Source organism: Lacerta agilis, chromosome 9 (genome assembly GCF_009819535.1).
Source record: "Lacerta agilis isolate rLacAgi1 chromosome 9, rLacAgi1.pri, whole genome shotgun sequence".
Classification (NCBI taxonomy): domain Eukaryota; kingdom Metazoa; phylum Chordata; class Lepidosauria; order Squamata; family Lacertidae; genus Lacerta; species Lacerta agilis.
Window position 1 is genome coordinate 29270098 of NC_046320.1, and position 25691 is coordinate 29295788.

The 25691-nt window shown below is 43.2% G+C and overlaps 1 protein-coding gene across 3 annotated transcripts in view; it reads right to left on the reverse strand.

Moving 5' to 3' along the window:
- Positions 1-25691, reverse strand: part of GALNTL6 (polypeptide N-acetylgalactosaminyltransferase like 6) — a 460100-nt gene that overhangs the window by 55162 nt on the left and 379247 nt on the right. For all 3 annotated transcript variants that reach the window (XM_033159707.1, XM_033159705.1, XM_033159704.1), the window contains exon 8: positions 3171-3288. In XM_033159707.1, coding sequence (XP_033015598.1) covers positions 3171-3288 — 118 coding nt within the window. The remainder of the gene's footprint in view (positions 1-3170; positions 3289-25691) is intronic.

Here is a 25691-nt window from a genome sequence, read left to right on the forward strand (position 1 = left end):
ATGGTTTCTGCACAGAGAGCAATGGACTGCCTTGCAATTATATTCCTTCCAATGACAAATAACAGGGGAATAGGAAATGGGATAATACAATCTTTAGGCCTCCTGTCAGAACTGTGAGATGCAAGAGGCAGTATTCATTTATCTCTGAAAAACCCTAACAACAGAGAGTGCAAACTGATGTACTCTAAACAAAATGTCCATTGGTTTAGCTCGTAGGCTCCTCTTGTCTTCCGGCTTTTGTTTTCTCTAAGTATGGAATTGATTCGAAGTTACGTGACACCAGTTCAGTTCACGTGGGTCACTTTGATTCTGCTGAAAACACCCTCAAATCCACTTGGGCAATCTGTAGGAGAAGCATCCCCAGCAGCTTCTGTGCAACTCATTCAGTGCATATTCTTGAATCCAGTGTGTGCACACAACATGTTTGTAAAGGAAAGGCTTCTTTTAGGCCCCTTTGATGCTTGAAGAGCATAAGGAGGTTTACAACAAAGCCAATCAATGACTGACACATTAAATTTATTCAGTGGTAAACACAGAGCAGGCATCACAGAGGATTAAATCAGACTAGGGAATGACTTGGAGCTAAATGCAAGTGCTACTTTCAGAAAAAAAGTTGTAGTAACAACATCTTATATTGCAAGAAGGCCAGGTGTGAGTGTCATCAAGACCTGAACTTTTTGAGGGGTGCAGGAAGACGGTAACAACATCAAGCACAATGTCTACTACGTAATATACAAAGCACAATGGAACATCGGTTGTCGAATGCTTAGGAAGCCGAATAATTCGGAACCCAAACGCTGACAACCTGGAGGTGAATTCTTCCGTTTTCGAACGCGCCTTGGAAGTCAAACAACTTCTGAGGCGTGTTTCTCTATTTTTTAAAAAGCAATTTGCCAGCCGCCCATTGCGCCTCAGTTGTCGAACGTTTTGGAAGTCGAACGGTCTTCCGGAACAGATATATGTTTGACAACCGAGGTTCCACTGTAATTCTATATGACGCTTTCAGATGTGAAACAACTGAACAGACCCTGTACATTTTCCAAATGCATCTAGCTTTCTTAATAGAACAGCCACATTCTTTTGCCTTGGCAACTTTCTGCCTTACGAGAGACTCAAAGGATGCTTAAGTGTACATGCTTAAGTGTAAATCAGCATGCACAAGTCAAGGGCTATAGCTAAGAAGAAAGGTCCATCTTGCTCAGTATTGTTGGCACCTATTGGCAGTGGGTCTCTGGGAATCTTTCCTAGCCCTGTCTTGAGATGCCAGGGATTGAACCCGGGACCTAACATTATCATTTTCAAATATATTTTATTGCTTTGTTGTGTCTGTGGTATTTTAGTTGCGTTGTGAGCTGTCTTGGATGTACTGGGTGTAGAAAGGCAGAATAGAAATTGTGACATAGAGGAATATGTGGCACTGTAAAACCCAAAAGGCTGCCTTATACTAGATTATACTATACATCCATCATACTCAGTATTATTCACTCTCATGGCCTAAACAGATTTGTACTTAAGTTCCTAGCAGGAATCTATGCATAGCTGTCAACTTTCCCCCCTTTTAAAGGGAAATTCCCTTATTCCGAATAGGATTCCTCGCAAGAAAAGGGGAAAGTTGACAGCTATGATCTATGTGTCTTGGTTTTCCTTATGTAATTCCAGGTGTGGGGGAGCCCAATAATTATGGTATAGGCAGCAGGAAGGGTTTCTTACTGCCCTGCTGAGATCAGAATGGATATCTCCCCTCCAGGCTAGGTTTTTCTTTGGCAGCTTTGGCAATTCTGCAACTCTTCCTCGGGTCCAGCCATTTCTAGCTATGCACACAGATAAGTTGCCCATATTGCCTACATGCACAATGTATCTGAGCAATGGAAAATATATAGAGGCAATTGTGTAATTTTTTCAAAATGTGGCTCGGTAGAGAGGATTACATTGTAAATGTTGTCATTTTGGTTTTTGGTGTGCTCAAAATGGAGTTAATGTTATAGAGCAATACTTAGAAGGAATATCCCATGGGCCAAAAGGCTAATCACATACTCAAAACTAGATGTGGCCCAACTTAAAAACAAAATAATAAACAACCACCCCAAAAGCCTTGAGTTTGAGTTTGTGAGTTTCAGCAAAGCAACAGAGGTGGATGGGGTGGATAGCTATTAACAGATGCAGCTGCTATTACAACTACTCCAAAGTTATTACACCATGTTTCTTCCAAGTAACTCAAGGCAGCATAGTTAAGTTTATATCCCAAATTGCTTTCAAGAAGCTCAAGGTCAGTCTGCCCCAACCTTCCCCAGGTTAACCTCAGAGCAACCCTGTAAGATACGTTAGGCTAAAAGGTAGGCAATGCATAAGGTCATTCTAAAAGTTGATGGCTGAGTGGGACTTTGACTCCAGGCTTGCTCTGACATACTAACACTGGGGTAGCCAACATAGTGTCCTCAAGGACTACAACTTCCATCAGCCCCTGCCAACATTGCCAATGGTCACAGATGGTGGGAGCTGTAGTCCAACAACGTCCGGAACATACTACTGTACATGTGTCTTCTCATCTGGGAAAGCAGCTTGGAAGGGATCATTGTGAACAGAAAAACTCGGAGGTTAAAGGGCTAATCAGCACTCTGTTCCTCTACTCTTCCGCTAAAACTTCCAGCCTCCTGTGGCTACTTTTTTTGGGGGGGGAGTCAGTGGAAAAATACACTTGACTACATCTCATTTCAGGGACGTAGGTGGCGCTGTGGTCTAAACCACTGAGCCTAGGGCTTGCCGATCGGAAGGTCGGCGGTTCAAATCCCTGCAGTGGGGTCAGCTCTCATTGCTCAGTCCCAGCTCCTGCCAATCTAGCAGTTCGAAAACACGTCAAAGTGCAAGTAGATGAATAGGTACCGCTCTGGCAGGAAGGTAAATGGCGTTTCCGTGCGCTGCTCTGGTTTCGCCAGAAGCGGCTTAGTCATGTTGGCCACATGACCCGGAAAAACTGTCTGCAGACAAACATCGGCTCCCTCAGCCAGTAAAGCGAGATGAGCACCGCAACCCCAGAGTCATCCATGACTGGACTTAACTGTCAAGGGTCCTTTACCTTTACATCTCATTTCATTTGAGTTTTAGAGATAAAGTGCATGCCTCGTACCATACAAAAGCAGCGTGTACCATGAAGAAACATTTTGACTGCTTACCTTGAAGGAAATTTCATACTGCTCCCCTCCCCAGATTTCTAAACCTGGATCGTAGCCACCGAGATCCCAAAACCACTTTCTGTTAACAGCGAACAGACCTCCAGCCATAACAGGGGATCTGACGAAGGAATATAACAAACTGTCAATGGCAGGCATCATCATGGCATGCTTGAAAAGCTGAAATGACTGGCAAAATGTGCTTGATGGAGACATATACTTTGGGAGTTATCAGCATGGTATGTGACGGGTGCCCTTCAGATGCTGCTGGCCTCCAGCTTCCACCATCCTTGACCACTCTAGCTGGAGCTGATGGGAGCTGGAATCCAAAAGGATTTGGAGGGCACCATATTGGCTGTCCTTGGTACATGGTGTGGTTCTCATGAGCATAAAACTGGGGAATGGGAATTTCAGCCATGAAAGAGAACACAATGTTTCTCCAAGCAAAAACACATGGAGTGACAATGTTAGTTGTTCGCAGAGTAAACCCACTGAAATAAATGCACAAGTATCTATTCTGGGTATGATTTAGCTGCCTGTTACCCATAGTATGCAAAGGATACATCAGCCCATTCAGACAATGGTCTCATGTCATATTATCCATGGAATATGAATGGGGTTTCACCTTTATTGATGTTTCCAAATATATGAACACATTGAGTGGCATATTATTGAATGGTTTTACCAAGAGATTTTGATTTTGACCTTGCATTCCCAACTCTAACCAAAGTAAGCAAGTTATAGCATGGTTGTATTTTTTTGTTGCCCTTGAACCTCAACATAATAAACATATTTATTATGTCTGTTTTGTACACAGATGAGCTTATAGTCTTCAGTACAACCCCTAGTTCTCATGCTCAATGGAAACAAAGCCTGTGGCTAACCCAAAGTATGTGCGACTGAAACAATCACATATTCCTTCCAAGTTTACAACTGATTGCTAATAATGCCCTCAATCCAGCTAAGGTTTTCACTTGAAACCAGGGGGGAAAGTGGCTTGCCAGGAGTTCAAGGCTCATTGCTTCCAGTGGCATTTAGTTATACTGAACTTTAGCTGGATTGGGGTCAGTGTGTTGGTTACCCCTTTTCAGTGGCGTCATTCATTCCTTTCCATCTACTTTTCACAATGGCTATGAAACACAATAAATAACTGCATCATGAATTGATTGCTCACTTCAGTTAGTTTCAACTCAAGACATGCCCATGTTCAGAACACTATTTATTTTACTTTATTTGTTTTGCAGATTTATAAACCGCTTCATAGACAGAGGCCGTTGAAGTGGTATACAACATGATAAAATGAGATAAAGTATAATAATTATAAACTCTAAAAACAATAAAAACCATTTCTACAAGCTCTAAAACAATAAAAACCATTCCTATGAAGTCCACAACAAACATAGGGTAGAATTCAGAGTAGATTTTTCTTTCATTGAAAACATTTCTGCTTGCTTGGCAGAACAATCTCCCCTATTCTCCCCTGCATGCTGTTCTGGGAGCTTTCCTGATCCTTCAGAAGGGATTTTGAGGAGTCATGGAGAGCACACAGTGGGAGGAGTGGGGCAGCCCTGTTGCATTAGAGTCCTAGCTCTGATTTCCACTAGTGGAGTGGATTACAGTGGACCCTCTGGATATAAATTAAATTTGTTCTGGGGGTCTGCCTGCAACCCAAAAAGTCCGTAGGCAGGGGCACCGCTTCTGTGCACACGCACGGCACGCAGAGCACTTCTGCGCATGCGTGCGCGGCGAAACCTGGAAGTATACACTTCTGGGTTTGCTGTGTTCGTAACCCAAAAGTTACGTCTCCAGAGTGTTACCTAACTAGAGGGTCCACTGTAGTTGGAGCCGTCCCAATAAAAGCATTCCTATAGTTTCCTATAGGGATGTGGGTGGCGCTGTGGGTTAAACCACAGAGCCTAGGGCTTGCTGATCAGAAGGTCGGCAGTTTGAATCCTTGTGACGGGGTGAGCTCCCGTTGCTCGGTCCCAGCTCCTGCCCACCTAGCAGTTTGAAAGCACGTCAAAGTGCAAGTAGATAAATAGGTACCGCTCCTGCGGAAAGGTAAACGGCATTTCCGTATGCTGCTCTGGCTCACCAGAAGCAGCTTTGTCATGCTGGCCACATGACCCGGAAGCTGTACACCGGCTTCCTCGGCCAGTAACGCGAGATGAGCGCCACAACCCCAGAGTCGGACACGACTGGACCTAATGGTCAGGGGTGCCTTTACCTTTATAGATATATAACAAGTGTTTAATAAACGGCTGGGTCACAGCTTTTTAAATAAACAGTAGGTGCCTAAACATCAATATGTCAATTTTGGCTGGTACTTGATTTCAGAGGGCTGGAGTTGCAACGCTAACAGCCCAGTTGTAATAAAAAGTAAGCTCATCTCTGGGGCATGCGGTACTCTCAACGGTGTCCCACCTGAGGAACACAGTTGCTTTATGGGGCAAGGGGCTCTTTTAGGTAACCTGGTTCCCTGTTTAGGGCTTTAAATGCTATAAAAAGGGGGGGATGAACTGCATCCAGTAGCTGCATCCATTGGGCAGTCACTACAGCTCCTTCAGCAGAAGTATTATATGGTATACCGCCCCCTGGTAAACAACTTAGCTGTTGCATCCTACACTAGCTGCAGCTTTTGGGTTAAGTCCTAAGGCAACCCTACAGAGAACACATTTCAGTAATGTAGTATTGAAATCACCAAAACCACAGTGGCTAAGCTATCTCAGTTGAGGCACGGCTGTAGCTGCCTTACCAATCGAAGGTGGAAAAATTCATTCCAATAGTTAAGATAGATCAAGCAGCATCCCTAGACTACATACCTGTTCCTTCATAGGGCCTCTGTCTTGACTGGGGTTTAAACTCTGCTTATTGGTCCTCATCCAGCCAACCACTGCCCCCTAGTCCAAAGCCTGCACGGTCACTTCTGTTTCAGATCTTATAGAGAAACAGAGCTGTGTGTCATCATACTATTAATGACTCTTTGTTCAAAATAAGGCCACTCTACATGGTTTCATAGAGATGTTAAATAGCATCTTGGGCAAAATACTGCCCTGTGGCAAGTCATAAGTCAAATGCCAGGTGGCCACAGGCAGCGGTGGAGCATATGCCAGCGCTGCCCAGGGTGCACGCACTCCCGAGAGGTGTGTGTGTGGCGTGGAGGGTGCCCTCCCAGGCATGGGATAGCCACTCGGGTTTCCAGAGCGGCACGTGCACCACCCTGCAGCCGGGGCGGAGCAAGCTGCCCATGAGGGCGGAGCGAGCCAGCCATGACAGACATTCGGCTCACCACCTGCCTGTAACTCCCAAGCCTCCCTCAAGCTGTCAAAACGAAGGGGGAAGGGGGGAATGCCACTGGCAAAACGGCACAGCTCCCCACCTTACCCCAATGGCTCGGGAGTCATGGGTAGGCAGAGCCCCAAATGTCACCCTCACTCAGTGAGGGCACCCAGGGCAGTCCGCCCCCTCCCTACGCCCCTGGCCACAGGGCACCCCCCCCCAGTGCTACTCTCTGGAATTGCCTAGTTTATCTGGAACATGTCACAAACCACAGAAACAGGCCCTTATATAAAGTGTGTGTTATACTACACACTTGTAGGTGTGAGACATGGTGCAGTGGGCAGAGCGTTAGGCTAGGAGTGGGGAGACCCGGGTTCAAATTCTCATTCAGTCATGGAATTCCCTGAGTGATCCTAGCCCAAGCTCCAGCTCTGGTCTGACCTATGTTGCAGGGAGGTCATGGAGATAGAAAGGAAGAATGCCTGTGCCACACTGAACTCCTTGGAGAAAAGGTTGAATAAAAAGCAACATAAACAAATAGCACACACACATATATTGTGTGGCCATCAAATTTCACTGGTATGTGGAAATAGCTGCCTCTGGTCCTGTAGGGAAATTCCAATTAGTTAAGATTATGGGAAAGGCTTCCATAGTTCAGGTGGACTGGAAAGAGCCAAATGAACATTTTGCCTCTGGAAGCATACAGGAATTTGCGGCAGGACGACGCAAATAAAAGGAGCCCGGTCTTCGTTGTCTGTTGCCCTTGGGTGTCATGAAAGTTCGGGCTGGAATGATAATACAATGCCAAAATACAACAGTCAGTTACATTTAATGTTTGTAAAGGAACAAACATAAAGGCTACTAGTTAACGAGAGAGCCTGTGAGTGATTTTTCATCATCCTGACATCCCCTTAAGATTAAAGTTCCACTGCCAAATACAAGCAAGGCCAGCATTATTCTGGCCAGACGATCAATCTTTAGTTGCAGGATGCCACCCCCTCTCCCTTACTGCATTACAGGCCTTTAAGAAAAACAAATAAGATGATCATAACTAAATAAATCCTACCAATATTTTAAAGAAAATTAACTCAGAAGACAGGTAGAGGGGGATTAATACCCAATTACAACAATCCCTGCCCCTCACTCCAGAGGACAAGCAACTCTTTCAAAGGGCTATCTGCCCTGCCCAGGGGTTTTCTTTTGCTTCGTTTAGGATTATAGATGGCTCATTATAATTTCATGACCAATGCTTAAAGATGCAGAAAGACTTAGATAGCCTTTGCTGAAAATGGATCCCTGCAGGTTGATCAATACCCAGATATCCTTCTCCCATAGGAACACTCTCTGAAAGTAATTCAAGCACACTTAAAGTAAACACACAAACACACACGTTAAATTTCTATAATTTCCACATTGGATCCATGTGTGCTTTACCTTCTGCTAATCAACACAACCTCTTCATGGATCACTGCCTTGTCGTGGCGAAGGGGCTTGAATTACTCAGGGAAGCTATGAGCTATGCCGTGCAGGGCCACCCAAGATGGACAGGTCATAGTGGAGAGTTTGGACCAAACGTGATCCACCTGGAGGAGGAACTGGCAACCCACTCCAGTATCCCTGCCAAGAAAACTCCATGGACAAAGACAACAGGCATATAAAAGATATGACGCTGGAAGATGAGCCCCTCAGGTCGGAAGGCGTCCAACATGCTACTGGGGAAGAGCGGAGGACAAGTACAAGTAGATTCAGAGCTGATGAAGCGGCTGGGCCAAAGCCGAAAGGACGCTCAGTTGCGGATATGCCTGGAAGCGAAAGGAAAGTCCAATGCTGTAAAGAAAAGTACTGCATAGGAACCTGGAATGTAAGAACCATGAACCTTGGTAAGCTGGATGTGGTCAAAAATGAGATGGCAAGAATAAACATTGACATCCTAGGCATCAGTGAACTAAAATGGACGGGAATGGGCGAATTCAGTTCAGATGACTATCATATCTACTACTGCGGGCAGGAATCCCGTAAAAGAAATGGAGTGGCCCTCATAGTCAACAAAAGAGTGGTGAAAGCTGTACTGGGATGCAATTTCAAAAATGATAGATTGATCTCGATACGAATCCAAGGCAGTCCTTTTAACATCACAGTAATCCAAGTTTATGCACCAACTTCCAGTGCTGAAGAAACTGAAATTGACCAATTCTATGAAGACTTACAACACCTTATAGAAATGACACCAAAGAAGGATGTTCTTCTCATTATAGGGGATTGGAATGCTAAAGTAGGGAGTCAAGAGATAAAAGGAACAACTGGCAAGTTTGGCCTTGGAGTTCAAAATGAAGCAGGGCAAAGGCTAATAGAGTTCTGTCAGGAGAACAAGCTGGTCATCACAAACACTCTTTTCCAACAACACAAGAGACGACTCTACACATGGACATCACCAGATGGGCAACATCGAAATCAGATTGATTATATTCTCTGCAGCCAAAGATGGAGAAGCTCTATACACTCAGCAAAAACAAGACCTGGAGCTGACTGTGGCTCTGATCATCAGCTTCTTATAGCAAAATTCCAGCTTAAACTGAAGAAAGTAGGAAAAACCACTGGGCCAGTAAGATACAATCTAAATCAAATTCCTTATGAATACACAGTTGAAGTGAAAAACAGGTTTAAGGACTTAGATTTGGTGGATAGAGTGCCTGAAGAACTGTGGATGGAGGCTCGTAACATTATACAGGAGGCAGCAACGAAAACCATCCCAATGAAAAAGAAATGCAAGAAAGCAAAGTGGCTGTCCAATGAGGCCTTAAAAATAGCGGGGGAGAGAAGGCAAGCAAAATGCGAGGGAGATAGTGAAAGATACAGGAAATTGAATGCAGATTTCCAAAGAATAGCAAGGAGAGACAAGAGGGCCTTTCTAAATGAGCAATGCAAAGAAATAGAGGAAAATAACAGAATGGGAAAAACCAGAGATCTGTTCAAGAAAATTGGAGATATGAAAGGAACATTTCGTACAAAGATTACCACAATTAAGGACAAAAGTGGAAAGGACCTAACAGAAGCAGAAGACATCAAGAAGAGGTGGCAAGAATACACAGAGGAACTATACCAGAAAGATATAGAGGTCTCATACACCCCAGGTAGTGTGGTTGCTGACCTTGAGCCAGACATCCTGGAGAGTGAAGTCAAATGGGCCTTAGAAAGCCTTGCTAACAACAAGGCCAGTGGAAGTGATGATATTCCAGCTGAACTATTTAAAATCCTAAAAGATGATGCTGTTAAGGTGCTACACTCAATATGCCAACAAGTTTGGAAAACTCAGCAGTGGCCAGAGGATTGGAGAAGATCAGTTTACATCCCAATCCCAAAGAAGGGCAGTGCCAAAGAATGCTCTAACTACCGTACAATTGCACTCATTTCACACGCTAGCAAGGTTATGCTTAAAATTCTACAAGGCAGGCTTAAGCAGTACGTGGACCGAGAACTCCCAGAAGTGCAAGCTGGATTTCGAAGGGGCAGAGGAACCAGAGACCAAATTGCAAACATGCGCTGGATTATGGAGAAAGCTAGAGAGTTCCAGAAAAACATCTACTTCTGCTTCATTGACTACGCAAAAGCATTTGACTGTGTCGACCACAGCAAACTATGGAAAGTTCTTAAAGAAATGGGAGTGCCTGATCACCTCATCCGTCTCCTGAGAAATCTGTATGTGGGACAAGAAGCTACAGTTAGAACTGGATATGGAATAACTGATTGGTTCAAAATTGGGAAAGGAGTACGACAAGGCTGTATATTGTCTCCCTGCTTATTTAACTTATATGCAGAATTCATCATGCGAAAGGCTGGGCTGGATGAATCCCAAACCGGAATTAAGATTGCCGGAAAAAATATCAACAACCTCAGATATGCTGATGATACAACCTTGATGGCAGAAAGTGAGGAGGAATTGAAGAACCTTTTAATGAGGGTGAAAGAGGAAAGCGCAAAATATGGTCTGAAGCTCAACATCAAAAAAACTAAGATCATGGCCACTGGTCCCATCACCTCCTGGCAAATAGAAGGGGAAGAAATGGAGGCAGTGAGAGATTTCACTTTCTTGGGTTCCATGATCACTGCAGATGGTGACAGCAGTCACGAAATTAGAAGACGCCTGCTTCTTGGGAGAAAAGCAATGACAAACCTAGACAGCATCTTAAAAAGCAAAGACATCACCTTGCCAACAAAGGTCCGTATAGTTAAAGCTATGGTTTTCCCAGTAGTAATGTACGGAAGTGAGAGCTGGACCATCAAGAAGGCTGATCACCGAAGAATTGATGCTTTTGAACTATGGTGCTGGAGGAGACTCTTGAGAGTCCCATGGACTGCAAGAAGATCAAACCTATCCATTCTCAAGGAAATCGGCCCTGAGTGCTCACTAGAAGGACAGATCCTGAAGTTGAGGCTCCAGTACTTTGGCCACCTCATGAGAAGAGAAGACTCCCTGGAAAAGACACTGATGTTGGGAAAGATGGAGGGCACAAGGAGAAGGGGACGACAAAGGATGAGATGGTTGGACAGTATTCTCAAAGCTACTAACATGAGTTTGGCCAAACTGCGGGAGGCGGTGAAGGATAGGCGTGCCTGGCGTGCTCTGGTCCATGGGGTCACGAAGAGTCGGACACGACTGAACGACTGAACAACAACAACAATCAACACAAGCAAGAAGTTCTGAGTCAAACACAAAGTGAGAAAGGCGTGATACCTGATGAAACCTCTTACAGTTCATATACAGTTTATATGTGAATGTTGTAAGTGCAACTCATGTCCAGATTTCAAAGGAACACCGTGGAGATGTGGTACAATACCTTACACGGGAGGTTTCTTTTTCTAAGGAGCAGGGTTATTCTAAAACAAGTCATTTACAAGTCCCTATAATGTTCTAAAAGCAAAAGAGCATCTGATGATGCAGATCAAACCTTAGAGCTAAGCAGTCAGGAATGATGGGTGCTTGAGAGAATCATCTACCAAACTGACCTGTGCTCTTAGGAATTTGACAATGGCTGTTCAAGGAACCTACATTGCTTTATTGACAGTGATGGATGGAGAGGGGTTCCCTAGGCCAGTGGTGGGGAATCCTTTTCAGTCCAAGATCCACATTCAGTCATGGAAAACATGGGCATATGCCAATAGTGGGTGGGATTCGGTGCAAAAGGGGGTGGAGCAGGAGAAGTGAGTCTTACTGTTGTACAGCATTTTTTAATTAAAAAAAAAATCTGTGACTCTTGTCAGGCGTTTCTGACACCCACCCACATTTCTCCATCCATGCTACCAACAAACATTATCACAGTTTAAGAGCATATTTCAGGAAGGCATGGAGCGGTGCCATAGAGAGGCATGGCCCGGTGAGGGGTGTGTTCTGGGGGCCAGACAGAGAAGCCTAGAGGGCAGTATTTGGTCTTTAGGTTTGACGCATCCCACCCCTGCCAGCAGCAAAACTAACAATGACAGCAAAGCTGTGGGGAGGAGTCCCTCTGCCCTGATTTTTCATCACCAGGAGCTTCCCTGTAACTGGCATTCAGAGGAATGACAGCCTTCTCTTCCAGTTATTTGTCTAATCCTCTTTTAAAGCTATCTATTTTGGTGGCTATGAATGGCTCCTGTGGGAGCGAGTTCCATAGTTAAACTAATGTGCAGTATTAGGAACTACTTCCTTTTATCTGTCCTGAATCTGGTGTTGTGAGAGAGGAAGAAAGGAAGGAAACATTTTTTCTATTTTCTCCGTCCCATGGCAGACCCTCCAAGTGTCCCTGTTTTCCAGGGACGTCCCTGATTTAGAGAAGCTGCCCTGGTTTCTGATTTGACCCTGGAATGTCCTGCTTTTCCTTAGGATGTCCCTATTTTCATTGGAGAAATGTTGGAGGGTATGGAGTTATCTGACCCCCAAGCTGTTTGAAGGCAATCCTGTATAGCAGGGATGTCCAACTTCCAAGAGACTGAGATCTACTGTAAAGACACTGGCAATGATCAACCCATTGGATTGACCAAAGTTGTTGAGCTTCTTTTGGGGAGTCATACCCAAAGTTGTTGAACATTTTTTAAAAATATGTTTTAATGTTTTATTATGTTTTTATATATGTTGGAAGCTGCTCAGAGTGGCTGGGGCAACCCAGTAAGATTTATATTTATAAATAGTAAAATTATCATTATGGAATGGGTTGTCCCTATTTTCATCGGAGAAATGTTGGAGGGTATGCCGTGCATACTTTTCTAAACCATTAAGCCACCTCTTACTCGCCTTTCTCGAAACTAAAATGTCCCATATGCTGCAAACTTTCTTCATAGTCTCTCTTTGATCATTTTTGGTTGCCCTTTTTTGAATATCAGATGCAGCGCTCAAGTCACCTGGCATTGCACATATTAGAAGCTTTCCTGCTTTGATCTTGTAACGAAGCTAACTGCAACTAGAAGGATGCAAAAGGGTTAATCCCAATCCCAAAGGCTACTTCTTACTCAAATAAAGTAAAGCTTGATCAACCCACTCTTTTTTTATCAGAGTACAGCACACACTCTGCCTTTTCTCCACTCTCGAACCTGCACATGGTGACACTGATTCAAGCCGACAAAGGCCTCACACTTTGCTAAGTGGATGAGACACACAGTTAATGATCTGGCCTGTGATCTGCCACAGAGCAGAGAAAGTGGGTGAATATTGTCCCTTTGATCAGTAATACAGTCAGGGACTGCAAAGGCACTCCCTTCCCACTTATTTGCCCCAGTCCACGCCGGTGGCACATGGGAATAAAAGATAAATGTTCATATTTCATTTACTACGAAGTCTCTGGAGATTAATACGGCCGTCAGAAGCAATTATTTGGTGGCAAGGATGAAGACCAAAGCTCACGCCGCGCCACGTCTCAGCTACACAAAAGCATTGCCAGCCGGTTATCGCTGGGTAGCAAAGTCCCAGAAAATGCTGTAATTAGGTTGTGGGAAAGGCAGCCGCCCGGGTGAAATGAGAAGGCAACTAGGTGGCCCAAAGTAATTTGGCTTCCTGACATGTGCTCTTACCTCCATCCTTCCTATTTTATTAGCGCTCTATAATATACCGCTACGCTCTTATGGAAGGTAACGGGGAGGCAGGCACTTAACTGTAATGAAATTAGATTCCTCCTCCTTTGCACCAGAGGCACAATGACATTTTCTTGTAAAAGCCGTGAAAGCAGTTTTTAAAAATGGAAGTGACAGAAAAAAACACTGGCACCCACTTCCTGGCAGAGGATGAAGGAGCTGAAAGCTGATGAGGTTGAGCACTTTATTGTCTCGCGCTAGCTCCCGCTCTTCATCCGAAGTCACGGCAAAGATGGGCAGGCAGTGCTCTCGACACCCAAGGAAATGAACCTTCCTCTTTTATCACCCCACAAAGAGAGATTGTTTCCACATTCCCACTAAATAAAAAAATAAAAGGGAGGGGGGGGGCTCAGTTTAGTAATAAAATCGAAAGGAAAGTCATCTCTCTACATTTACACAGGCTCATTTGGCTGGATGTGGAACGAGGTAGAAATGAGCCTTTCTAATAGCATGCGTTATGAGAGAGAGCAAGGAAGGGTGGCACAGGATCGACACTATGATGCCTGGCATGTGGATCCCTCCGAATAATAAGATCCAGAGTTTGGTGATACTGCTGAACCACTATTTCGATTTGAACTAGAGTTTCTGTGCTTTGTACAGGACAACCTGACCCAAAATTTGTTGTATAGCAGCACTAGAGAAACCAATCAGGTACAGTGGTGCCTCGGGTTAAGAACTTAATTCGTTCCGGAGGTCCGTTCTTAACCTGAAACTGTTCTTAACTTGAAGCACCACTTTAGCTAATGGGGCCTCCCGCTGCCACCGCGTTATTTCTGTTCTCATCCTGAAGCAAAGTTCTTAACCCGAAGTACTATTTCTGGGTTAGCAGAGTATGTAACCTGAAGCATCTGTAACTTGAAGCATCTGTAACCCGAGGTACACTGTACTGGACTTCCAGCACTGGCCGTTTCTAGGTCCTGGGAGGTGGCTCTGCTCCCAGATGACAAGGCAGAAGCATCCATCAGGGAAGGGTAAGTAGACATAGGAAACATAAGGCACAGCAGTACCTAGTAGGGATAGGTCAATCTGTCCATTCCACTTTCTTTTTTGTTACGTTCATCCCATTCCCACATCAGTTTGCAAACTTTGAAAAGAAATCCTCATGAAAATTCATGCATATTTGTGTCTGCATTTCTCCTAATAACTATTCACTTTTACAAGCAATTTCACTTTCCACATTACTTGCACTACTCCACGGATTTTTCTGCACACTTTATATCTATCTATCTATCTATCTATCTATCTATCTATCTATCTATCTATCTATCTATCTATCTATCATCTATCTATCTATCTATCTATCTGTACAGGGTTTGTTTCTTTAATTTACTGAAGAACTGCATTGAAAAATTCGGGCAAGTGTGAATTTTGAAGAATAGCTTTGTTTCAGTTTGTGGACTGATACAGGAGATATGAATTGGGTAGATTTGCATTGTGAACAGAACAACCCCAATCCTATTCTCTCCCTGGCTTAATTGCACCTGGTAAACCTTGACTCAAGTTGTGGTCCTTTACTAATGCTGGCATCACAAAATGAAGACATAGCAGTGACATCAACAGCTTGCATCTCAATATTCTTGAATTCTAGGTAAAGGGAAATGCAACGTTTTCCAAAATGTGTTTATGTGCGAGGTGTGGACAAACGTACACTTCTTAAGTGAACAATTTTTCTGTTTCCTAGCAACAAGAGCTGATTTCTGAAATCATTCACTGGTGTAAATATTTGTAGTGGATTCAAGACAACTGATACTTTAAAATTATGAATAAAGTTGAGAGGGAAGCCCAGATCAGATGTCCTATCCAGGGTGAATGGAGAAACATGATGGGACCAAGATTCATGTCCAGCTGAAAGTCTGCATAGACCTTACACATATACAACCGCATGTAGAAAATACATCCTCCCTATGGCCAGGAACAATTTTTCTACAGTCCCACAGCATGTAAGTAAAATCAGGGAGACATTCAACTGAATGCACACAGGCTGGGATGGGGCCTGCATTCACTCATCATGCCTACCAGTGGAATAGGACCAAGTAATGTTTAGGCATTTAAGGGCAAGTTTGAAGGGTGTCAATGTGACACCAGTTCGTCTCAAGTTTATGATCATTTCCTCTAGTTCACATTTCATTTTCTGATAAGAATATAAGATGGTGCCATGCCAAAGGAGTATCTTACGGCTGCATATATGATTCCCACATTTATGTTTTCTCAGCAATAATGGAATCAGATCAGCCTTTGAAGACAACAACTCATATGGAATAACCCAGTTTGGCTCTTCAGTATGTACTTATTGGACTTATGCATAAACTTGTTCATCATCCAATATTGTTGATTTAATTGAGTGTTCAAAGGATTATCTCACATTGGTCATGATACGCAGGAATATATATTCTAAAATTATTTATATGCTGTCTTTCAACCCTAAAAAAGCCACCCAGGCATCTCACATAAAAGCAATAGAAGTACATTAAAACCCAACGTACCTTCTAGATGTTGGACTTCAGCTCCCATCACCCTGACCATACTGGTTGGGCTTATTGGAGCTGAAATCCAACAACATCTGGAAGTTTCAGATTTGAGGAAAGCCGGACCAAAGTATATCAGCAAAGGAAGATCATTCCCCATCCCAAGCTAAAAGCTGGGGGAATTTGTCAAAAGTCTTAGCTTCTTTAAAAAAAGCATTTAAGAAATGCACCATACAAAATCCTTTAATATCATGGTGCAGAGGCCAGCATTTTAAGAAACATATAGCACACTTCTTCAACCTGGTGGCCTTCAGATGTTTTGAATTACAACCCTCACCAAAGCTGGTCGGTGCAGCTTGGTACCAAGTGGGGACAGGCTGAAATAACACAAGATTGTTAGTTTCTCTTATCTCAAGTTATATTAGGCTGTAAACACAAACATCCGTATCAATGTTTTTTTAAAAAATTGCATGGATACAACACAAGAGTGGAGTAAAATATTTTTTTTAAAAAAAATTCTGAATGGGATTAAGGAGTTCCAATGCAAAACACTGTCCACTAGGACTCAGGCTTTGACAAAAGCAATGCAGTCGAAACTAAGTTGTCTTTGGGGGTCAATTAAAGTGGACTCTCGACAAACTCTTTCCATCTTTTATGACTACAGCAGTCCTGGAAGGGCAAGACCTTCATTAGTTGGAAGACTCAGTGCCTCGGCAAAGAGTAATATAGACGGAAAGAGATTGACTGCATTTCGTTGGAGAAAAATGAGTCTTGCAAAAGTCAGCATTCTGTCTCTGTCTGTTCTGTTCCCAGGAAAGAGACAACAACTACAAGCATATCTGACATAGCGTGCTCCATTTTAGTGATTTTTTTACCCTCGTACATCACCCTGTCAGCACCAATACCCTTTGGATACCCTTCCCTCCTTATCATTCTGGGAGTGGCACATAAACTTGCATTTCCCAAGGTGACAACTCTGCTCAGTCAAGAGCTCCCTGCGTAGAAATCTAAAACGAACGAGTCTCCCCTTCTCCCTGTGCCTCTGCTGAGAAATTCATCTTGAGGCTTGATTTCAACATCCTGCTGCACTGGCAAGATTAGCAAACAGAACCGTGGGGATTCAGTAGTCTCCCCTGCTTTAGGTTCCATTTTAGAGCTCAGATGAGAATACCCAGGGATCAAATTCTGGTAAACGTGATGAACATGGAAAGCATAAGTAAAAGGAAACAGCAAAAGCTCATTCAGTGCCATCTTATGTAATCTGAGTCTACACTTCAGGTGGCATCTGAAAGCTACTAGATGGCCTGTTGCGAAACAAGAGAAAAATGATAAGCAGCAGCAACAGACCCACTGTTTTTCTATGAAGTCAAGAGAATTAATAATGTAGATACCCTGTAGCCATGGAGCACCAGCTAGGAAGATTCCATACGTGACCCAGTAGCAGGACCTTCCAAAGCAAACAAGTTCAGAAAAGTAATATTCATTGTACCAGGGAAGGTGTGTGACACTCTGGGCCATGGTCAGCAGCAAAGTGTGGTCAGCATCTGAGACAGAAGTAGGTAGGAAGGATGAAACGTAACAGCAGCCCTGCTGCATCAGGCCAATGACCCATCTAGACTAGCATCCTCATTTCACAGCAGTCAGCCAGATGCCTATGAGAAGTCGGCAAGCAGAACCAGAACATATCAGCACACTTCCCGCTTGTGATTCCCAGCCTGTGATTCACAGGCAGGCTACCACTGACAGGAGCAGAAGAATATAGCCATCATGGCTAGTAGCCATTGATAGCTTTATTCTCCATGAGTTCGTCTGATCAAAGCATCAAGCCACAAGATCAGAGTGAATGACCAAAAATGATGAAAGGTTCAAGCAAGAAGTTCAGAGGTACAGCTGTAGGTCTGAGTTAGTATGAGGGCTGAGCCAAAAAATCAGATGCCAGCCCAGCCCAATCCAATCCAACATCACACATGTATTTTCTTTATATAACTAAGCCAGGAGCCAGGAACAGAGAGAAAGAGCTGGTCTGCCTTCAGATGAGAACTGATGGTGACTTAGCAAGGTTCCTATTCATATTTGTGACTCTTATACTGTTATACTCTTATACCAATGAAAGCCAACTCTGCAGATGGAGCTTGCTTGTGAAACACAGAAGACCCAGATCTCTAGAGTGCTATGCTTCATTTCCTTCCCCTGGGTTTCCACCAGAGTTCTGAAGTGCTGAAACCCAGAGGCTTGAGACTCAACTACACCGGCTGAAATCCAGAGACCCCTTCCCCAAGAGTCTGACAGTGTATTTGTGTGAGGAGGGGGAGAAGAGTGTGACCGCCATTTCCAGCCCCACAAATTATCTGATTAAAAATCCCCCCCTCTCTATACTTGCATTCTCTTACATACACATGCATGCCTTCTGTAACGGTAATGGAAGTCAATATAGATGAGCTGAGTGCCAAAGTCAAATCAGCTAAAATATCAGTTTGAGGGCCGTTGATTTGAGAATGAGAAAAGTAGTAGAAAGTCAGAGAAGGAATGGATGAAGTTAATACTATGGGTTAAGGGAGACAAATGCACATGAGATGAGCTCTATGGCAGTCACACTAGTTAAACACTTACAGGCAAGGTATAAAACAGAAGAGGCAAGGGCCTTTCATAGAATGAAATAGGCATCTGGTGAAGGTGCTCCCCCACCACCTTCAAGTGGTGAGGCTAATGTATCATTTATGACAACAGGCCATGCCATAGCTCTCCCACATTTGCATGCAGTGGCTCACCATATGAACTGGGCAGCTAATGCATGCCTACCACAAGCCACCCACAAGTGTTTACACTGTGGAAATGTGCCAGTTTGATTGTCACAAGCCACTGCATAAGAAAATCTAATTGCATGGAACAGTTACTATGTGGTTGCATTTAAAGTGGTTAGAGATGCTTGAAGAATTTGATTTCTGTGAATACTGATGGGGTATGATCTGATCCGCACCTTGCAGATTAGCGTGTAGATCAGAAGGGAAATTATCCACTGGATTCAGCACTTTTACAATAAAGTTCTTAGCTCAAAAACAAGTACCAAGATAAGTTAAAATGTGTACTTTAAGATAAAATACTTTTAGGAATGGATAGATTGAGAAGAAATATGTATTTTGTGATCAAATATGTAAAATACAGATTTTTAAAAAGCGAATTACAGTGGTACCTCGGGTTAAGAACTTAATTTGTTCTGGAGGTCCGTTCTTAACCTGAAACTGTTCTTAACCTGAGGTACCATTTTAGCTAATGGGGCCCCCTGCTGCCGCTGTGCTGCCGCTGCACAATTTCTGTTCTCATCCTGAAGCAAAGTTCTTAACCCGAGGTACTATTTCTGGGTTACCAGAGTCTGTAACCTGAAGCATCTGTAACCCGAGGTACCACTGTAATGTGAAAAGGATACTTATTCACAAACACATACTTATTAATGCAGGCATGTGAAATTGATGACTCAAACCCCCAGGTTCTTATCTCTCTCCCCCCCCCCAGATTCTTATCTGAGAGGAATTTAACCCAGGTTTTTATGGAAGAATAGATCTTATCAATCTGGGTAGTTGAAAATGAAAACATAGGCAGTTACAGCATATTATATAATGCACTAACAATCTGTCAGACATTCCATTTGTTTCCCAAGGTGTAAAAAAAAATGTCAATTTCTTTCCAGGAACTTTCCATTTCTACTTGGATAATTCATCTTTGGAGTTTTTTCAAGTGCAGACAACAGTGTCTGTGCGATACACAATGCACATTGTTTCTGAAGATGAATAGGGCCTCTTAAGTTTTTCTAAATTAAAAAGTCACTATCACCCTGCTTATCGCAGCACTATTTAGATAAATACGATAAAAGAAATCATACATTGGAAGAGGCCTATTGCTAGACTAGCAAGGCATTTGCAATGGTACCTCCCACACACGCTAAAATTATCCATATGCTTACTGGGCACTTCAGATTGGTATTTCAATTATTAATCTTAAAAATAACACTTTGTGAAATAAAAGCTTTTGCAGAGCGGCCAGCTCGGTAGGGTGGCTACAACTCAGAAGGTCTAATTGCTATGCTGGGCTGCCTCCCCCTTGGATACATCCTCCTGTAATAAACTGTTTTAGTGATTTCTGAAAGCTCCATTCACACAAATCTATTCTAAATTATGTTCCTTGACTGTGTTAAATAGCTTAACAAATCACTGAAGGCTGTTCTTTATTAAGAAAAAAAAAAGGTTGCTTTCTTAGTGAAATGCGTGACAGTCTGGGGTGAATTAATGACATTAGATATATCTACCCTTCAGGGGACATTTTTCAAACACCACCTACACAATGTCAGGGTTGATCATCACTTCAGCACACCAAATCTTTTTTTGCCTCCATGCCTTAATGTGGTCCAACTGTACAGTGCCAACCATAATTATGAATGGGAATAAATAGCCTGTTTTAGTAGGCCAATGCATAGAGCCCTGGTGCTGTAGCATCTCAGCTGGGCTTCTTGCTAGAAGAAGAAGAAGAAGAAGAAGAAGAAGAAGAAGAAGAAGAAGAAGAAGAAGAAGAAGAAGAGTTTGGATTTGATATCCCGCTTTTCACTACCCGAAGGAGTCTCAAAGCGGCTAACATTCTCCTTTCCCTTCCTCCCCCACAACAAACACTCTGTGAGGTGAGTGGGGCTGAGAGACTTCAGAGTAGTGTCACTAGCCCAAGGTCACCCAGCAGCTGCATGTGGAGGAGTGGAGACGCGAACCCGGTTCCCCAGATAACGAGTCTACCGCTCTTAATCACTACACCACACTGGCTAGAGATTTGCCTGACTTCCCAATCATACCTGCGTGCTGTTCTTTCTATTCACTGGCAGTTTTTAGCCTTCCAGGGTTGAGGGTGACAGGAGTGGAAGTAACGGAGAAGAGGACTACTGGAGGTGTCCTTTTAGAATCAACATCGACTCCCCCCTTTCATAAACTAAAGGTCCAGTAATGCGCTAAAGTTCCAAGCAGTGCATAAGGGAGCTTAACACCACTGTTTTAAAATGTGCACAGTAAAAAAAGTCATGTGGCTGAAAAGATTTACAGAGGCTGTTTATCATCATCATCATCAGCCATAAATTCTACTTGAGACTTCATTAGCAATGAAGGGATTTTTTTTAATGATTTTAAGCATGTACTTAAACACACACACACACACACACACACACACACACACAACTAGCTTTTTTGAGATTCTGTCTAGCACCAGACTTCTATACTGCGGCTAGGCACCCTTGTTCATTTAGCCTGAAGGCATTCTGGAATGGCTTGCTTTTTGCAAGTGCCCTTTTAAACCCATTTTAGAATTCATATTATGCCAATAGCACCTGAGGTTAAAGCGCTTTACTTGAAGCCTCTTATGTGAATAGCATTCTGTTTTGAAATGCTTTATATGTGAACTTGGGAGGGCTGATTCATTTTTGAAGTGGAAGAATTGCCCTCAATCCATGGGCGTAGCCAGGATTTTTGTTGGGGGGGGGAGGGGTTAGAACCAATGTGATTAGTCAGTTAAGTATTTCTATTGTTATATTTGATGGGGGGGCAGCTGCCCCCCTGCCCCTCCTTGGCTACACCCATGCCTCAACCAACTCTTCAAAATGATCCTTTTTATACCACTATTGTCTTATAAAAAAGGTTATCACGTAAGGCTTGCAGGTGAAGGAGCTTTCAGAAAGTTACTCACCTTGCTTACCTATGTCCACCTCTATTTTCCCTTAGTGCTCCCTTACTTTATTTCTTTAGGCAATAGTTAAATGGCTTTTCTGTGTCTAACATTATCCATGCATTAAGGACATCAAGGTTAGATTCCTGTAATGTGCAGCATATGGGGATGCCTTTGAAGACTGCCAGGAAATGCCAACTACACATCAGCTGGCTAATCTGATCATTTCTCACCATTTTAAAAGCTCTGCACTTTCCAGGGACAATTTGAAGTGCTGGTTTTAACCTTTAAAGACCTAAAAATGGGTATTTGAAGGACTGCCTTTCCCCATACAAATCTGCCCAGACGTCAAGGTCTGCAGTAAAAGTTCTTCTCAGTGTTCCTTCAGCCTCCAGAGCTCAGGTAGGCAGTGACTAGGGAGGGGCCTTCTCAGTGGTGACACCACAAATGGAATGCCCACCTCAGAGAAATTAGAGGTGAATCTTACCTTAGGTGCCAGGTTAAAACTATTAGGGTTCCCCTCCCGGTGATTTAATATTCTTATTTTTGGGTCCTGCTGGCACAAATGTGCCCACCTCCTATGGCGCCCACAAAGGTCCTCAATAAATATCCCCTCAAAAATTCACAATGAACGAGAGAGTTTGCTCTTCCTGCTTAATTCCTGTTTGGGCTTGCTTGGCCCTTCCTACATCAACCCCCCTTTTAAATATGCTGACATTACATTGGATGCCAGGATTGGACACCCATCCTATTTTTCATTCTGAACAGTGAAGAGATGCAAAGAGCTTCTTGTGTGATGTAGGTGCCTTTTTCTCATTGATGGGGGCATGCCAGCACCATTTTGTGATCCTGTCTCTTTTTCTGCTCTTTTAAATGTGGCAGTCATTTTCTGTTATGCCACATTCCCCTCCTGCCATTTTGTATTCTTCCACCCCCCCCCCCAGTAGCCATATTAAGGCTGGAATGTATGGTACTTTCTCAAGGTTGCAGATGTGTCCACTAACCCAAAAAGGCTGGTGACCCCTTTTTGGCACACAGATACAAGCTGCATTATTTTTGAACTAAACAGCATTAGAAGGTTTTTTTTGTGCATTCACCAGATTAGACTTTCTGACCCCTTTTTTCATTTTGGGTGTATTCTCCTTTATGATTGAGGGTGGCCATTGAGACGACACTGTCTGCTGTTTGTGAAGCTCTTGCAAACATTTGCTTATTATCATTTGTCATGGCTATTATAACAACCGGGCAGTAGGCTATTGTGGAAGAGCTGGCCCATCACACATTGTCTTAAAGATGTTCTCTTTACTGCAGAGGCTTTGTTAGTGTCGTAAGAGGGATGTGAAAGAACTTTTAAAAGGATGCCCCGAGCTAGGAATCCAGGAGAGTACTCTCTGCTGAGAAAGGATAAAAAACAAAAACCTGTCAGTAGACTCTGTGAACCTTTTTTAAAGAGAGGAAGAAAACAACCATCTTTGCTCTGACAATGTCTCATTAGAAGACTACGAAGTGGAGAGATCAACCTGCTTGGCTCCTGCTGGTGCTGGGAACCATCCGATCACACTCTCTAAGGACTGTGTTGCAGCTGTGATTTTCCCTAATGCTTGGGCAGTCCACGATGCACTTCAGTGCAGCTGAAAGTTGCACTGTTCAATGGTTACTACTTCTAATGAATACGTATTCCTTCCAGTTATCAGAGGCCTACTGCCTCTGAATACCAGTTTCTGGGGGATATGAGCAGGAGACCCATTGCACCCATGTTCTTATGGGTTTCTGATAGTCATAGGTTCCTAATTGGTGACTGTGGGAGTATAATGTTTTTGGGCTAAAACCCCACAACCAGCCAGTAGTTGAGAGATTATGGGAGATGTAGTCAAACAGCATCTATGGACCAAAGTTCAGGAAGGCCGACACAAAGGAATGTACAGCTCAGTTCTCCCACGAGAGAAGCCTTTTAGATAGAGGACCTCTTGTGTACATCTGCATAATCAAGGCATTAAGGAGACTATTAGCAGAAGCTAGTGGTTGAAATTTAACAATTGTTCATTTATTTGGCTCTTCCAATTCAGTTGTTTGAAAACAACACAGGAGGGAAAAGTAACATCTGATGTCCTTTTAAATGTGTTGTGGAAGGGGGGATTATTGATTTTGTGTTTTTCATATTTTAATTTTATGTTGTGAACTGTCCTGAGATCTACTGTCAGAGACCAGGCTGAGGAGAGCTACTCTGATGAGGAATGGTGGGGGCCTCCCCCTCCCCCTCCCCCAGCTCCTGACCAGGATCCTGAAGGTGCCCAGGAGCAGTGGAGCAGTATAGATTTGGAGCAGTGGTTTGCAGAGGGACATAGTTTGGAAGACAACAGCTGGGCAGAACTGAGTGGGTAACAGCTAGTAGAAGAAGAACAAGAAGAGGGAGAGAGAGAATTAACAGACTCCCTTTTTGCTGGAAAGTGTCCAAGTGCTCAGTCCAAGGTCAAGGAGAGCAGATAAGGTAGCTACACAGAAGGCCAAATGGTTGCGAGATCAAGTTGCCAGATGAGGAAGTGACAGGGTGAGTTGGGGGGAAGTGGGTGGAAACCTTAATTGGGAGCACCTTTCCTACAAGAATGGAATCTTTGTTATTTTGCTGTGATCATTAAAATATATTTAACTGGTAAGATACTATTTTCGCTTTGTTCTGCTTATCCACAGCCAAAGGGAGGGAGGAAGCCATTTTCCCGAAGCCTGACATCTATGGGTATAGGGCAGTATACATATTTTAACAACAACAACAACAACACTAACAACAACAGCAACGCTGGACTCGTTGGGCCTTTGACCTGATCTGGAAAGATGTTTCATATGCTTAAAAGGCACTCTCAGAATTTAGACGAGGCAGGATCACTGTCAGACCCCATGCAGAATCCCAGGAACTGTCAAATTAGGCGCAGAGGCAGTGGGCTGGTTCAGTGGTAGCCCAGGGCCCTGTTTACTGATGTTCATCCCTTTGCATGTTTCCTTGGATGTTAGCCCCATTAAATGGATCTTACTCCTAAGCAAATAAATATTGGATGGCAGCCTAAAAATATTGGAACTGTATAATCTTGCTCACAGGACACATATGCCTCAATTGCCTAGCAGAAGACACTGTGTTAGCTGCAGAAGAAAACACTTTTTGTGCTGCTGCTGGATTTACCATTCTTCTATTGTTTTTATGGTCCACTTTAAATCTGGGACCATCCATAACAAATAGGAAAGAAACTACGGACACCCCTTGCCTATATATTTGGGAAAGGCAGAATAAACTTTAACAAGCTCATGTAAAAATCCAAATAAGCTTTAAGCCATGCTGCCTTCAATATCAAAATGCTGGTACCAGGGGTGGGGGATTTCTGGAGGTAGCAAAGGAATATAGAAAGTCTGTTTCAAAATAAAAATTAAAAGGCTGAGTTTTCATAAAATTGCATAGTGATACTAATTTGTACACCATACCCACTCTGAATAAATATTTAAAAAATTGTGTATGATAATAACATGCTATAATGATCATTAGGCAAAAAGTGATCTGTTTTCCTTGTCTGTACTTAAAAAGAAACTATGGCATTAATTACCGTATTTACTCGAATCAAATCTAATGCGCACCTCAATTTTCAGAACCTTGAAACCAAAAAAAAAGGATTTGCTGGCAAATGTAAATGTGCGATCGAATCTAATGCTAACCGTTATTTTCACAATGTAATTTGGCCGGAAAGGTGAGCATTAGATTCGAGTAAACACAGTACATATTTTTGTCATATTTTCCTTCAGAAAATGCATTTCTAAATGTATTTTATATCAGAAGTGACACATATTTTCAGCCAAAACCTGCAACACAAGTATAAAATCAGAAGAATAACTATATTCTGATTTGTATATTGGTGTGGAGGTGCAGATCAGGTGAACTGGTATCAAAAGTCACAGAAAATCTAAAATTTGAAGCATTCCTATTGGACTCATGTACTGCAGCTAAACTGAT